General features: G+C 43.4%; 1 protein-coding gene across 2 annotated transcripts in view; it reads left to right on the forward strand.

Moving 5' to 3' along the window:
* NASP (nuclear autoantigenic sperm protein) overlaps nucleotides 1-16,127 on the forward strand; it is a 36,722-nt gene that overhangs the window by 13,179 nt on the left and 7,416 nt on the right. The window contains exons 3-6 of one of the 2 annotated variants that reach the window (XM_066376165.1): nucleotides 1,503-1,613; nucleotides 6,480-6,560; nucleotides 8,654-8,763; nucleotides 9,378-10,370. In XM_066376165.1, the coding sequence (XP_066232262.1) occupies nucleotides 1,503-1,613; nucleotides 6,480-6,560; nucleotides 8,654-8,763; nucleotides 9,378-10,370 (1,295 nt within the window). The remainder of the gene's footprint in view (nucleotides 1-1,502; nucleotides 1,614-6,479; nucleotides 6,561-8,653; nucleotides 8,764-9,377; nucleotides 10,371-16,127) is intronic. The other variant, XM_066376164.1, reaches the window with a different exon arrangement.

Consider the following 16,127-nt stretch of genomic DNA (forward strand, 5'->3'; position numbering starts at 1 on the left):
ATCCACCCAGCACGCCCACCAGGGGGCGATGCTCTGCCCCTCTGGGGCTTCGCTCTGTCGCGACCAGAGCCACTCTAGCACCTGGGGCAGAGGCCAAGGAGCCATCCCTAGCGCCCGGGCCATCTTTGCTCCAATGGAGCCTCGCTGCGGGAGGGGAAGAGAGAGACAGAGGAAGGAGAGGGGGAGGGGTGGAGAAGCAGATGGGCGCTTCTCCTGTATGCTCTGGCTGGGAATCGAACCCGGGACTTTGCACGCCAGGCCGACGCTCTACCACTGAGCCAACCGGCCAGGGCCTCGTCTATTTCTCAAAATGGTTTCTTTCAGATTTATTTTGCTTTTATAAAATATGAATTAGCTAAGCCTTCCAGAATAGTTCATAACCTTAAAGAAATTATTGTTTTAGCCTGATCAGGTGGTGGCGCAGAGGGTATAGCGTCGGATTGGGATGCAGAGGATCCATGTTCAAAACCCTGAGGTCACCAGCTTGAGCGTGGGATCATAGACATGACCCTAAGGTCATTGGCTTGAAGCCCAAAGTTGCTGGTTTGAGCAAAGGGTCACTTGTTTTGCTATAGGCCCCTGCGCCCCGTCAGGGCACATATGAGAAAGCAATTAATGAACAGCTGAGGTGTCACAACAAAGAATTGATCCTTCTCATCTCTCCCTTCCTGTCTGTCTGTCCTTATCTATCCCTTTCTTTGTGTGTGTATCTCTCTCTCACACACACACACACACAAAAGAAAACAAAAGCCTGACCAGGTGGTGGCGCAGTGGATACAGCATCACATTGGGATGCAGAGGACCCAGGTTCGAGATCCCGAGGTTGCCAGTTTGAGCGCAGGCTCATCTAGCTTGAGCAAAAAAGCTCGCTATCTTGGACCCAAGGTTGCTGTCTCGAGCAAGGGGTCTTGCTGTCTCCGTCTGCTGAAGGCCCGCGGTCAAGGCAAATGTGAGAAAGCAGTCATTGAACAACTAAGGTGTCGCAACGAAAAACTAATGATTGGTGCTTCTCATCTCTCTCCGTTCCTGTCTGTCTGTCTGTCCCTATCTATCCCTCTGACTCTGTCCCTATAAAAAAACAAACAAAAATTACTGTGTTTTTTTTGTTTTGTTTTTTTTTTAACAGAGGCAGAGATAGGGACAGACAGGAACGGAGAGAGATGAGAAGCATCAATCATCAGTTTCTTGTTACAACACTTTCGTTTTCATTATTTGCTTTCTCACATGTGCCTTGACCGAGGGCCTTCAGCAGACCCTGTAACCCCCTGCTGGAGCCAGCGACCTTGGGTCTAAGCTGGTGAGCTCTTCGCTCAAGCCAGATGAGCCCGCGCTCAAGCTGGCGACCTCGGGGTCTCGAACCTGGGTCCTTCCGCATCCCAGTCCGACGCTCTATCCACTGCGCCACCACCTGGTCAGGCCAAAAATTACTGTTTTAAATGTAGCAGGTTTTCAAAAACTTGATTTAGATAATATTTGACACTTAAACTTTTTTTTTCTTACAGTCTGGATGTGGATAGTGAAGCTAAGAAGCTATTGGGTTTAGGACAGAAAAATCTGGTGATGGGGGATATTCCAGCAGCTGTCAATGCATTCCAGGAAGCAGCTAGTCTTTTGTAAGTATTGTATTTGGATATGTGATACTATGTTGCTAATAAATTTATATCATAAAATGTTTTATGAGAAAAAGAAAGGGCAAGAGTTAAAAAGATTATTTTTCCACCTGACAATGCAGTGTCACACTGGATAGAGCGTTGGACTGGGACACAGAGGACCCAGGTTCAAAAACCCTGAGGTCACCAGCTTGATTTTGGCTTCATCTGGTTTGAACAAGGATCACCAGCTTGAGACCAGGGTCGCTGGTATAAGCAAAGGGTCGCTCGGTCTGCTGTATCCCCCTGGTCAAGGCTCATATGAGAAACAATCACTGAACAATAAAGAAGCTACAACAAAAAGTTGATGCTTCTCATCTCTTTCCCTTCCTGTCTATCTGTCCCTCTCTCTTTCTCTATCTCTGTCACACACAAAAAAATCTAAAAGAGGTGCTTATAATGAAGGTAGGTTTCAGATTTGGAGTTTACTCTGATTTTAATCATTAATCATAGCCTTTTTCATTTCTTCTATTCATTCAGTCAATTATATCAGTCCATTCTTTTCCCAATCCCTTACTTCCCCTCCCAACATCTAAAACAATCTTCTAGAATGTATTCCTGGATGTCTGCAATATTCTTGACCCTAACTGGCTCTGGCCCCTTCATCTCTTACCACCCAGGTCTGAAGAACTGGGATTGTTTTATTTGGTGGTGTGCTAAGGGTAGGGTCCAAATTTTATCTGATGCTAAGTATTTAAGTATTTTTGTATAAAAATTTATGGTTATCATAAAATGCAAAATATTAAAAATCTAAGTTTATTAACAAGACAGGAAGGCAGAGAGATGAGAAGCATCAACTTACAGTGTCTCTGTTTCAGTTGTTCATTGATCACTCCTCGTACATGCTTTGATCAGGGCCGAGTGTTCCAGCTGAGCTAGTGACCCCATGTACAAGCTGGTGTGCCCGCACTCAAGCCAGCATCTTTGGGATTTCAACCTAGGTCTTCGGTGTCCCAGGATGACGCTGTATTCACTGCATCACCACTTGTTTTGGCTAAGTTTGGTTTTTTTTTCTTTTTTCTTTTTTTTGAGATAAAGAAAGAGAGTCAGAGACAGGGATTGATAGGGACAGACAGACAGGAATGGAGAGATGAGAAGCATCAATCATCAGTTTTTCGTTGCGACACCCTAGTTGTTCATTGATTGCTTTCTCATATGTGCCTTGACTGCGGGCCTTAAGCAGACTGAGTAACCCCTTGCTCGAGCCAGTGACCTTGGGTTCAAACTGGTGAGCTTTTGCTCAAACCAGATGAGCCCACGCTCAAGCTGGCGACCTCGGGGTCTTGAACCTGGGTCTTCTGCATCCCAGTCCATCCCTCTGTCCAGTGCGCCACCGCCTGGTCAAGCTTGGCTAAGTTTTTAAATTTAAGCAGAAAAAACACTTCTTAGCTTTCTCGTAGATTCCTGGAGCTGTAAATATTCTCACTATCTAGCCATTAGGGTATTTAGGAGGAAAATTTGAGATGCACTATCCCAATTTAATAGACTACCCTTAAACATGACCTTCATTATAGTCCTTCCTGTTTAATTGTTTCTCTCTCCTTTCCTTCTTTCTTTTTAAATTTTATATAGAAAATTACATTTAAAGGGGTGACATTGATCAATAAGAGTACATAGGTTTTGCTGACCAGGCTGTGGCACAGTGGATAGAGTTTAGGACTGGGATGTGGAGGACCCAGGTTCGAGACCCCGAGGTCACCAGCTTGAGTGCGAGCTCATCTCGTTTGAGCAAGGCTCACCAGCTTGAGCCCAAGGTCTCTGGCTCAAGCAAGGGGTCAGTTGGTCTGCTGTAGCCCCCAGTCAAGGCACATATGAGAAAGCAATCAACGAACAACTAAGGAACCACAACAAAGAATTGATATTTCTCATCTCTTTCCCTTCCTGTCTGTCTGTCCCTATGTGTCCCCCACCACCACCACAAAAAAAAAAAGTACATTGGTTTTGCCTTACTGTGGTGGCACAGTGGATAAAGCTTCAACCTTTAATGCTTGGGTTGCTGGTTTGAAACCCTGGGATTGCCTGGTCAAGGCACGTATGGGAGTTGATGCTTCCTGTTCCTTCCCCTTCTCTCCCCCTGACCCTCTTCTCTGTAAAATAAATAAGTTTTTTAAATAGTACATAGGTTCAGGTAAGCATTTCTATAGCATTTGATCTGTTGATTATATTGTGTACCCATCAGCCAAAGTCAAATCATTTTCCATCCCTGGTTATTTGTCCCTCTTCACTCCCTCCCCCAACTTTCTCTTTTTTTTTTTAAGTGAGACGAGGGGAGATGGCAGACTACCAAATGTGCCCTGACCAATCCCCTTGGCAACCCAATCTTGGGCTAATGCTCAGAGCAACCAAGCTATCCTCAGCACCCAGTGCCACCCTTGGACCAATTGAGGCACTGGCTGTGGGAAAGGAAGAGGGAGAAAGGCGGGAGAGGGAGGAGGAAAGAAGCAGATGGTTGGTTTTCTTGTGTGTCCTGACTGGGATTCAACCTGGGATATCCCTACATCGGGCCAACGCTCTCTGTGCTACCGGCCAAGGCCCTTTTTCATTCCTTCCCCTCCCCTTCACTCTTCTTTTGCTTAGTTTGTTTAGTTACTCTCACTACATTCTCAGGCCGGTAGTTGGTCCTACTTTTGACGGCTTCTGCTGATTCTTCATTCTATGAAAACAGTATACTTACTCTTTGTATTTTTCTGAAGCTGGAAACGAGGAGGCAGACAGACTCCCGCATGCGCCCGACCGGGATCCACCCAGCACACCCACCAGGGGGCGATGCTCTGCCCATCTGGGGCATCGCTGTGTCGCGACCAGAGCCACTCTAGCACCTGGGTCAGAGGCCAAGGAGCCATCCCCAGGGCCCGGGCCATCTTTGCTCCAATGGAGCCTTGGCTGTGGGAGGGGAAGAGAGAGTCAGAGAGGAAGGAGAGGGGGAGGGGTGGAGAAGCAGATGGGTGCCTCTCCTGTGTGCCCTGGCTGGGAATCAAACCCAGGACTTCCGCACGCCAGGCCGACGCTCTACCACTGAGCCAACCGGCCAGGACCAGTATCCTTACTCTTTTTTTTTTTCTTTTTTTGTTAACACATCAAAGCTTTATTGTCTAGCTAGGCCAAGTGGCGGCAGCTCCGACAGAAATCTGAGGGAGAGCGCCAGTATCCTTACTCTTCATGAAGTACCTGCTTCTTCCCATATACCGTACTTGTGTGATTTTTTTATTTCCTTCCCTGTCTAGGTAGTTGCTAAAATTAAATCTGTATTTCTAAGCTTTGTTTTAAATGGTTTTTTACACATTGACTCAATTTGTTCCAGCAGTAGCTGTTTGAGCTTTTTTGTATGTTTTGTTTTTAAGTGAGTGTATGGGATATACAGAGAAAGACTCCCACATGCCCTTGGACTGGGATCCACCCAGCAATCCCCCATCTTGGGCTGATGCTTTGCCCATCTGAGGGGATGCTTGCAACCAAGTTATTTTTAGCTCCCGAGTGGGAGGCTAGAGGGAGTTATCCTCAGCACCTTGGGCCAACGTGCTCAAATCAGTGGAGCTATGGCTATGGGAGGGAGAAGCAGGTGGTCACCTCTCCTGTGTGCCCTGATCCAGAATCAAACTTGGGACTCCACACATCAGGTCAATGTTCTAATGCTGAACCAACTAGCCAGAGTCTGAACTTTTTTTTTTTTTTTGTATTTTTCTGAAGTTGGAAACGGGAGGCAGTCAGATAGACTCCCGCATGCACCTGACTGGGATCTACCTGGCACGTCCACCAGGGGGTGATGCTCTGCCCATCTGGGGCGTCGCTCTATTACATCCAGAGCCATTCTAGCACCTGAGGCAGAGGCCACAGAGCCATCTTCAGCGCCCAGGACAACTTTGCTCCAATGCAGCCTTGGCTGTGGGAGGGGAAGAGAGAGACAGAGAGCAAGGAGAGGGGGAGGGAGAGAAGCAGATGGGCGCTTCTCCTGTGTGCCCTGGACCGGAATCGAATCCGGGACTCCTGCACACCAGGCAAACGCTCTACCACTGAGCCAACCGGCCAGGGTCTGAACATTTCTTAACATTTCCATTTTACAGATGATGAGAAAGCTAAGACACTTTGAGATTAACTTCCCAGGCATTCTTGCTCCTGAGGAAAAAAAGTACTCTTAACTATATCACAATATTCTTCCACCAGCCTTACTCTTTTTTTAGATCCCAGCCAGAGGTCCTCTAATTATTTTAGGTCATATTGACACCCATCTTAGAGCAGAAATTCTTATTAGTATAATTTAATGATAAATGGAGCAGATTGTCATTTAGAATATACAGTATATATAGATGAGGAAGAGACAACATTAACTTGATGTATTTTCTTAGGTCAAGGTTCCTTTGAAGTTAACTGGAAAGCAAGAGAGGGTAGTAGTAGTTTTTTTGAAGGATTTGTTACTAGAGGAATGTCATAACTAAAGAACTAGAAATAGACCCTGGCTGGTTGGCTCAGTGGTAGAGCGTCGGCCTGGCGTGGGGGAGTCCCGGGTTCGATTCCTGGCCTGGGCACACAGGAGAATCGCCCATCTGCTTTCCACCCCTCCCCCTCTCCTTCCTCTCTGTCTCTCTCTTCCCCTCCTGCAGCCGAGGCTCCATTGGAGCAAAGTTTGCCTTGGCGCTGAGGATGGCTCTGATTGTGGCAGAGCATCGCCCCCTGGTGGGCATGCCGGGCAGATCCCGGTCGGGAGATGCAGGAGTCTGTCTGACTGCCTCCCCGTTTCCAACTTAAGAAAAATACCAAAAAAAAAAAAGAACTAGAAATAAATGTTTTAGACTAGATGTTAATTTAGATCTTATATATTTATTCTCTTTACAGAGGTAAGAAGTATGGTGAGACGGCTAATGAGTGTGGAGAAGCTTTCTTTTTCTATGGGAAATCGCTTCTAGAGTTGGCAAGGTATGTCTTTTAAGCCACAGTATGTAAGTAAAATGTTTTGTATCACCATAATGGTTTAAAAACTTTAGTTCCTTTAAGATTGTTTTCAAGCTTGAGATTCCATATGAGCTAAATGTGACTGATTTTATTAAGAATGGAAGTAGAAAGAATGTGAAATATTTATGAGAGTTTTGAAAGGCACTTGATGTACAGAGTAGAACTTAGGTTTTGAATTTGGAGTCATTAGAAGCAGAGACATCTCCCCTAGTGAAGAGTCGATTTATCGCCTGACCCAGGCGGTTGCGCAGTGGATAGAGCATCGGACTAGGACACGGATGACCCAGATTCCAAAGCCCTGAGGTCGCCAGCTTAAACGCGGGCTCATCTGGCTTGAGCAAGGGGTCACTGGTCTGCTGTAGCCCCCCGGTCAAGGCCTATATGAGAAAGCAATCAATGAACAACTAAGGAGCCTCAACGAAGAATTGATGCTTTTCATCTCTCTCCCTTCCTATCTGTCCCTCTCTCTATCTCTCTCTGTCACACACAAAAAAAGTCAATTTATCAAAGACCTATGTAGAGAATCTTAACTCTCAGCTAACCAAAAATAATTGTCCCTAACAAGGATTGAATAAAGGACAATTTGAAAACACTAGCAAGTGCATAATATTTCTAATAAATAAAACTCACTTGTATTCTTTTCCTTTTATTGATTTAAAGACAGTGGAACGGAGAGAGAGAGAGCCATCAATTTGTTAAGCATTCATTGGTTGTTCCTATATGTACCCTGACTGGGATTGAACCTGCAACCTTGGCGTATCAGGATGATGCTATAACCAACTGGGTTACCTGGGCAGGGGAGAAGTAGTCTTAACTATTGTAAAGTTGTGTTTTCCTCATGAATAAAATACATTGAGGGTATAGAAAAGTAGCAAATTATGGTATTTTTAATCTCAGTTTTGGTAAGTTTTCTACTTTTGTGGAGTATTTGGGTGATTTGTTGTGAAAATCTTGCCAGAATGTTTTGACCATTTAGGAAAATATGAGTGAATGTAAAGTTTGAGAAATACTATGGCCCTGTTATAAAGGAAATATGTATTAATCTTGTTTTTATTAGAGTCATCAGTACTTTTCAGGTGGATGAAGGAAGGGTATGTTTATTTTCTTCAGCGTTCTCATAGCTTTCTTTCATTTGTTCTTTATTTTTTTATTTGAGACAGAGAGAGGGACAGGAAAGGAGAAAGATGAGAAGCATCGATTCTTCTTGCAGCATCTTAGTTGTTCATTGAATGCTTTCTCATGTGTGCATTGGCCCTGGGAGGCTACAGCAGAGTGAGTGACTCCTTGCTCAAGCCGGCAAGCTTGGGGTTTCAAACCTGCGTCATCCACGTCCCAGTCCAGTGCTCTATCCACTGTGCCACCGCCTGGTCAGGCTCATAGCTTTAATTTATATAGGAAGTTTTGTAGGAGTACCTAGTTTATTTGCTGTGCATATACTTACTCTTCTGTTGCATTAATACTGCTCATAAAAATTAGGGGATTAGGAAATGTGCAAGATACTCTAGTACTTTCAGTCTTTTGTATAGTGCATTTTTACCAGTGAAATAAAAGTTGGGCCTGACCAGGCGGTGTTGCAGTGGATAGAACGTCAGACTGGGATGCTGAAGACCCAGGTTCGAGACCCCAAGGTCACTAGCTTGAGTGCGGGCTCATCTGGTTTGAGCAAAGCTCACCAGCGTGGACCCAAGGTCTCTGGCTTGAGCAAGGGGTTATTCAATCTGCTGAAGGCCTGCAGTCAAGGCACATGTGAGAAAGCAATCAATGAACAACTAAGGTGTCACAACGAAAAACTATTGATTGATGCTTCTCATCTCTCTCTGCTCTGTCTCTTAAAAAAAGAAGAAAGAAATAAAAGTTGGCATAATTGAACAACTTGCTTTGACTTGTTTGCTTTTCTGATGTTTTTGATTAATAAAAAAATCAAATGCTTTATTTATTTTGAAACATTCCCTAATTTTTGTGAGCAGAATATAATATACAACTACAATTTTTGTCTTTTAAAAATTGTTAGATTCTAGCCATCATACCTTAGGTACTTTTTTCTTTTGTTCTCCTAGAATGGAGAATGGTGTGTTGGGAAATGCTCTGGAAGGTGTGCATGTGGAAGAGGAGGAAGGAGAAAAAACAGAAGAGGAATCTCTGGTAGAAAATAATGATAACATAGATGGTATGTGGAGTTGCATGTGGCGTTCTAGAGATGCGACGTATTTTTTCTTGTGTACAATGACAAAAAACAAGGCTCACCCTATCCTGGATGGTATATAAGATGCCTGGGTGGTAGCCTGCATCTGGTGGACTGCAGTGGAGGTAGCTGATTATTTACTGCAGGCTATTGTAAAAGGATAAGTTAATTTTTTCAAATCTGTGCACCTCAGTTATTTTAATAGCTGTGCTTTCAGAGCCATATTTACATTTTTAGTGTATGAGAAATTAATGTTAATTTCTAAGCTGAGATTGGCTTATAGAGATTTACATTATCAGATGGAGGTCTGGTAATATTTAGAGTATATAAATCTTGGCATCTCCACTGAACTGATAATCAGAGTGCTTAAGTAAAACAATATCTAATTTAAGGAGCTTGAGTTTCTTTCGCAATATGTTGCTCTGCTAGATGGGACTTTCCCTTTGCTTTTCTCAAGGGGGCAGATAATTTGTAGGCCACCTGCTAAATCTTAGGCTAGGCTGTTTGAGGGTTTTAAGGAATGTATTGTTAGTTTCCATTTATGCCTTTATCATTAAACTCGAAGACATGTTTATGCTTCATGTTCTTTAACCATGTAGAGGAAGCAAGGGAAGAGTTGAGAGAACAGGTTTATGACGCCATGGGAGAAAAAGAAGAAGCAAAAAAACCAGAAGACAAGTCTGTGATAAAGCCTGAAATTGATAAAGAACAGGAGACAGAAATGGAAAAGGGTAGAAGAGAAGATATGGATATAAGTGAGCCTGCAGAGGAACCACAGGAAAAAATTGAACCAACTCCAGATCACTTAACTGAAACCACTGAAGAGGCAGAAGGAACAGCAGCACCAGAAGGACTGATTGAAGGGGAAGTCACTTCTGGGAATCCAGAAATTGAGGTATCAGATGCTGGGGAAGGAAAATCAGTTTCTGCAACTGACATCCAAGAAGAGTACATAGAAAAAGAAGGTCTAGAGAAGCAGGGAAAAGTAATTGTGCCCATAGAGGAAAAGCCAAAAGAAGCTTCAGAAGAAAAGCCCACTGTGACTCTAGAAAGGCAGGGTACTGCAGTGGAGGTAGAAGCAGAGCTCAGAGATTCAACAGGCAAGCCAGTGGATGTGGGTGGGGATGAGCCAAAGGAGGAGGTAGCTGCCTCTGAGAATGACCCAGGAAAAGCTGTTCTTGAGCAGCAGGTGGGGCAACAAGTGCCTCTTGCTGAAGAGTCACCAGAGGTGACAACAGAGGCTGCAGAAGATGGATCGCAACTTTCTGAGAAGCCTGGGCATGACACAGTTCTCCGTAAGGATGGTGCAGTGAATGGGCTGACAGCTGCAGGGGACAAGACTCCTCTTGAACCAGAGACAAATGCAGAAGGATTGACAGAAAGAAAAGATAGCTCGGGAGTAGAAGTCAGGGCCAAGGTGGTTCCTGACCAACAGGAAAGTAAGCTGTCTGTAGAAGAGTCTGGGGCAGCTGGAGATGGGTTTGAGACCAAGGTAGCCCAGGGGCCTACTGAGAAATCCCCTGAAGACAAAGTTAAGATAGCTGCTAATGAAGAAACACAAGAGAGAGAAGAACAGATGAAAGAGGGTGAAGGTAACCGGGATATGCAAGAGCTGCAGTGGGTGGACTACATTCTGGATTTGACTCACTAATCATGGGTAAAAGTCAGCCTTCCATTCAGGATTTTCCGTCTGCCTTTGGATTAGGAAAGGGCTAAATGAAAATGGGGGATAGTTTAAGGAGGATGTGATAAGTTGAGCAAGTTAAATCAAAAGCAAGTCTTTAGCTGGCTTATAAACTAACGCTTTTACTAACTGCAAAATAGGCCTCTGATTTCTGATTCTTGGCTAGCTATTAGTAACTTGTACCATACTAGCCAATAAAAGTGGATGAGGGTAAGGTGGGTAGGGAACTAGTGGGCTAGGCTGGCAGAGAATGCTGAATGGATGTTCACTTGCATGCCTCTGGATTGTTTTACTTATTGTTCACATGGTTCCTTTTCTGTGCTGTAGGAAGCAGGATGGGAGCAGTAGAATCCACTGAACTGGTACACTCAAGCAGGCATGACATTGAAATAAACGTAGCTAACTAACTCTTGAAGGCTTTATAACCAGAGTGAAGGAATTCTGGTGACTCTTTAATTTTAGTCTTCAGGAAGTTTCTTTGAGGCTTATTCACATTAGTTAAATTAGCCTCCTCCAAAGGATAACAGAAATCTTAATTAGCCCTTTGCTGCTTTCTCCCCTCATTTCATGCTTGCTTTGTGGCTGCCAAACTGAAATTTTTGTTACTGAAAACAAAGTGTGGATGCTTTTTCTGTATAGTATTATATAGTCTACTTTTGATTCAATTTAATCAAGCTGTATAAGACTCTAATTAGTAATTAAATAATTCGCACGTCTGAATTGAGTTGTACTTTCGTTTACGGATTCTACTATCTGTAAAGGTCATCTAACGTTGGCATTTATAACCACAGGTATATACCAAATAATTCATATAATTGGCAGACTACTACAAGAGTTTGCTTAAGTTTTAGATTTTGAAAGACCTATTAGAAGTGTTTATAAACTTCTACCTTTGTGCAGGTCCCTGCACTCCAGCCAGCATAGGCATGGTGATCAGAATTGAATTTGGCTATATGGTAGCACAATTGGGCTGTTTATGGGCTTTAGAAGATCTTTGTGGGCAAAGCACAGAACTGAATTCCTTAGTTTTAAAAAATTCCCATGTCTTTTTTAGAGATGGAGGTAGAATAAAAGAGGGACAGACAGCAGACAGGAAGGGAGAGAGATGAGAAACATCAACTCATAGTTGGGACCCTTTAGTTGTTCATTGATGGCTTTCTTGTACATGCCCTGACAAGGGTGGGATTACAGCCAAGCCAGTGACCATGGGGTCATGTCTATGATGCCACGCTCAAGACGGTGATCTTAGGGTTTCAAACCTGGATCTTCAGCATCCCAGGTTGACGCTTTATCTACTGTGTCATCACCTGGCCAGGCAAAGCTCCCGTGTCTTTTATTTTTATTTTTTTCTTTTTACAGAGACACAGAGAGAGTCAGAGAGAGGGATAGATAGGGACAGACAGACAGAAACAGAGAGAAATGAGAAGCATCAGTTTTTCGTTGCTATACCTTAGTTGTTCATTGATTGCTTTCTCATATGTGCCTTGACCGTGGGCCTTCAGCAGACCGAGTAAACCCCTTGCTCGAGCCAGCGACCTTGGGTCCAAGCTGGTGAGCTTTGCTTAAACCAGATGAAGCCACGCTTAAGCTGGCAACTTCAGGGTCTCGAACCTGGGTCCTCCGCATCCCAGTCTGACGCTCTATCCACTGCACCACCACCTGGTCAGGCAAAGCTCCCATGTCTTAATATTTAATGATTGTGAGAAAGGACAGTAAAAAGCTCGTCTGATTCTCTTAACTTGGACTTGGAATAATATGGTTAGGTAGAAATGACCTATTTTTCTAGTTCAAAAACTATTCACTTTGATCACAAGTAACCTTCATTGTTAGAACTCTCACAGTTACATACTTTTTTTTTTATTTATTTTTTTTTTTTATTTATTCATTTTAGAGAGGAGAGGGAGAGAGAGAGAGACAGAGGAGAGACAGAGAGAGAGAAGGGGGGAGGAGCTGGAAGCATCAACTCCCATATGTGCCTTGACCAGGCAAGCCCAGGGTTTCAAACCGGCGACCTCAGCATTTCCAGGTCGACGCTTTATCCACTGCGCCACCACAGGTCAGGCACAGTTACATACTTTTTTATTCTAAAATAATGCTATGTAATATCATATTTCCCCATGTATGAGATACACCTTAATTTTGGGGACTGAAATTTTGGGGGGAAATGTATTACTGAAAGTTACTGAACTCAAGTTTTGTTCATCATAAAATTCATACAACTCATCACGGTTGAAACTCCATTAGCTTGTCCTCATCTGTGTCTGATGACAAATCACTGTCCATATATTATTGTCTTGCCTTCAGTTTCATATATGGCATTTGAAATGCCACAACCACTGTATAAGACACACCCAGTTTTTAGACCCCAAATTTTTCAAAAGAGTGCATCTTGTACAAGGGGAAATACGGTGAGTATTATTACTCCAGTAATAATGATGAGGAAATTGATGCTTATGGTTACATTATTGTTTAGAGTCAAACAGGAAGTCATTGTACTCGATCAAATTTAACCCTAGATCTCATTTGAATATATTCTTCCCAAGCAACCTCACACTGAAGAAGGCAACTTTTATCCTCTCGCTTAACTCACCTCTTTAAGATTTTATTTATTCATTTTGGATAGGAGAGAGAGGAGGGAGGGAGGGAGGAGCAGCAGGAATTATCAACTCCCTTATGTGCCTCGACTGAGCAAGCCTAGGGTTTTTTTTGTTTTTTTTTAAGCCCAGGGTTTTGAATGGGCTACCACATTGTTCCAGATTGACACTTTTATCCACCGTGCCACCACAGGTCAGGCTAACCAACCTCTTCTCAGGAAACTCTGGCAATACTAGTCTGTAGAAATCTTGTGGTTTTCTCTTAAAACCTCATTTCCTACCACCTCTTGGGCTGTTCATGTCCCTAATAAGGAGGACTGGCATGGTGGTTTTCTATTGTAATGCTAGGTATGACTGGTAAGTAAGGAGAAGTTTAATATTGGAAGCATAAAGCGTGGTCATGCTCAGATGGAGTATACTTGTCAATTTGTAATGGTAATCTGTATCCTGGAGAATCAGCGGATTGCCTTTGGTTACAAGATCAAAGAAGTAGTGCAAAATAGTGTGTTCCTTTTCTCTGAAGGAATGATAATGGGCATACCACAAGATTCTATTTTCAAAGAAGCTTGGAAAATATTTTAACAGCTCTGATGGACATAGGGCATTTTCATTAATACCTGAGTACAGGTTTTACCAGGTTGGAAAGTGTTGTCTTAAAGTAATCTTTCTTAGTAACCGAGCTTCTTTCTCCATCATTCCATGAAGGTAGTATAAATTGTTCAAGGGGGAAAAATGTCAGTATTTTTCTCACATTGTTGGAATAGTTTTAATTTAAAATTTTGATGTAAAACTCCAAATAATTAGATATGTTACGCAAAATTAGATGTCACCTTCTAACCTGGTATGAATAGGAACAGATAACAGATCATTTAAGAACAGTATAGAATAAACATTTTGTTAAGTTTTTCCTGCAGATTGAGAATATAAAGTAGTTTCTTAAGTCTGTTATGAGAATACATAGATCTGTTTCACCTGTTGTTACCTAATCCACTGGAAGACAGGCTTTATTTTCAAGTTGATAAAAGATGAGTGCATCTAGATTAATATGAGAGAACTACCTGGAAATTTGGGTCTGGAGAGATAATGGTGTTGGATGGTGGGTATTTGTATTACAGAAGTACTGTACTTCCCCGTATAAGACGCAGCGAAATTTTGGGGCCCGAAATTACATGAAGTTATGAACTGAAGTTTTTTGTATTTTTCTGAAGCTGGAAACGGGAAGAGACAGTCAGACAGACTCCTGCATACGCCCGACCGGGATCCCTCCGGGGCGTGGCTCTGCCATGACCAGAGCCACTCTAGCGCCTGGGGCAGAGGCCAAGGAGCCATCCCCAGCGCCCGGGCCATCTTTGCTCCAATGGAGCCTTGACTGCAGGAGGGGAAGAGAGAGACAGAGAGGAAGGAGGGGATGGGGGTGGAGAAGCAAATGGGCGCTTCTCCTATGTGCCCTGGCCGGGAATCGAACCCGGGTCCCCCGCACACCAGGCCGATGCTCGACCGCTGAGCCAACCAGCCAGGGCCTGAACTGAAGTTTTATTCACCGTAAAATTTATATGGCTCATAACTGTCAAAAAAGAGGGAAATGCAAGTAAGAAATTTACAGCCACTGTATAAGACGCACCCAGTTTTTAGATTCCAAATTTCAGAAAAACGTGAGGAAATATGGTACTAAATTATATTGTCAAGAGGAGAAAAGCAAGCCACTTGATAAAACAGGTTTTGTTGGCTATCAACGTTAATTAGTTTGTAACTTGTAACTGGCTCTTAGGAGGGCTTTTGCTTTGTCCTACTAATTGATAATGTAACAAATAGTAGTTATGTGCCCATCTCTTACTGCAACAGTAATGCTAGACAGATAAAAGTCCTGTAACCTGAGATCATGGTTCTAATGCCTTTTTTTTCTTTTTTTTTTTCTTTTTGTATTTTTCTGAAGTTGGAAACAGGGAGGCAGTCAGACAGACTCCTGCATGCGCCCGACCAGGATCCACCCAGTACGCCCACCAGGGGGCGATGCTCTGCCCATCTGGGGCATCGCTCTGTTGCATCCAGAGCTATTCTAGCGCCTGAGGCAGAGGCCACAGAGCCATCCCCAGCGCCCAGGCCAACTTTGCTCCAATGGAGCCTTGGCTGCGGGAGGGGAAGAGAGAGACAGAGAGGAAGGAGAGAGGTGGGGTGGAGAAGCAGATGGGCGCCTCTCCTGTATGTCCTGGCTGGGAATTGAATCCGGGACTCCTGTACGCCAGGCCGACGCTCTACACTGAGCCAACCGGCCAGGGCCTATAGTAGGTTTTTAAAGAGACAATATTGGAGCCCTTTTGCTGGTGTTAAAAGTGAAGGATGTTAAGAGGTACACACATTATACACAATTTATAAATTGTTTGTGTCCCCCAAAGCTCATTTTAATGATGTGACATTCTGAACTTTACGTGATGTGTAGAGCAGTCTGTTGTGTATAGGAAGTGAACTTGTGTAGGTCAAAATGATAAAATATGATGTCATTATGACTTCAGATTTTAACATGTTGCTGGAGTAAAATAACTGGTTTGTAATTCTTCTCAAATTCTGTACATGCTAGAGCTGGCTGGAGTCTGTGACATGCTCATTGGTGAGAGTTGGTTAGGGCTATGCTTTTCTCTCTGTAGTTCTATTGTGGGAGAGCTAGTCTGTCCAGCACTTGTTCTGAATGGACTGGAGCGATTAACTTTTGGTATTTTCTCAGCCTATTAGTATTATCTAACAAGTAGCTTAAAGATGCCAGGAACACTGGCTGAGAATGCTTCCAACTGCTTCTGGCTGAGTAGATCGGAGATTTTAGCCTGTGAATAAGAGTCAGTAGCTAATCTGTCTTCATCTGAATGATCCACATTGACTTTTAGAAGAGAAATACTCAGCCTTTGATTGTTGGAGGTCTGAACCATAGATACTACAAGATTATGCAATCTAATTATAGATTAGACTTGAATTAGGCTGTATCACAGGCCTTATTTATATGTAGTTTAATTGTTGGCTGATTTGGCTTAGCACCTGGTCTGTCCTACCTCAGAGAATATAGGTTATTTCACAGATGTTTA

Source organism: Saccopteryx leptura, chromosome 3 (genome assembly GCF_036850995.1).
Source record: "Saccopteryx leptura isolate mSacLep1 chromosome 3, mSacLep1_pri_phased_curated, whole genome shotgun sequence".
NCBI classification, from domain to species: Eukaryota; Metazoa; Chordata; class Mammalia; order Chiroptera; family Emballonuridae; genus Saccopteryx; species Saccopteryx leptura.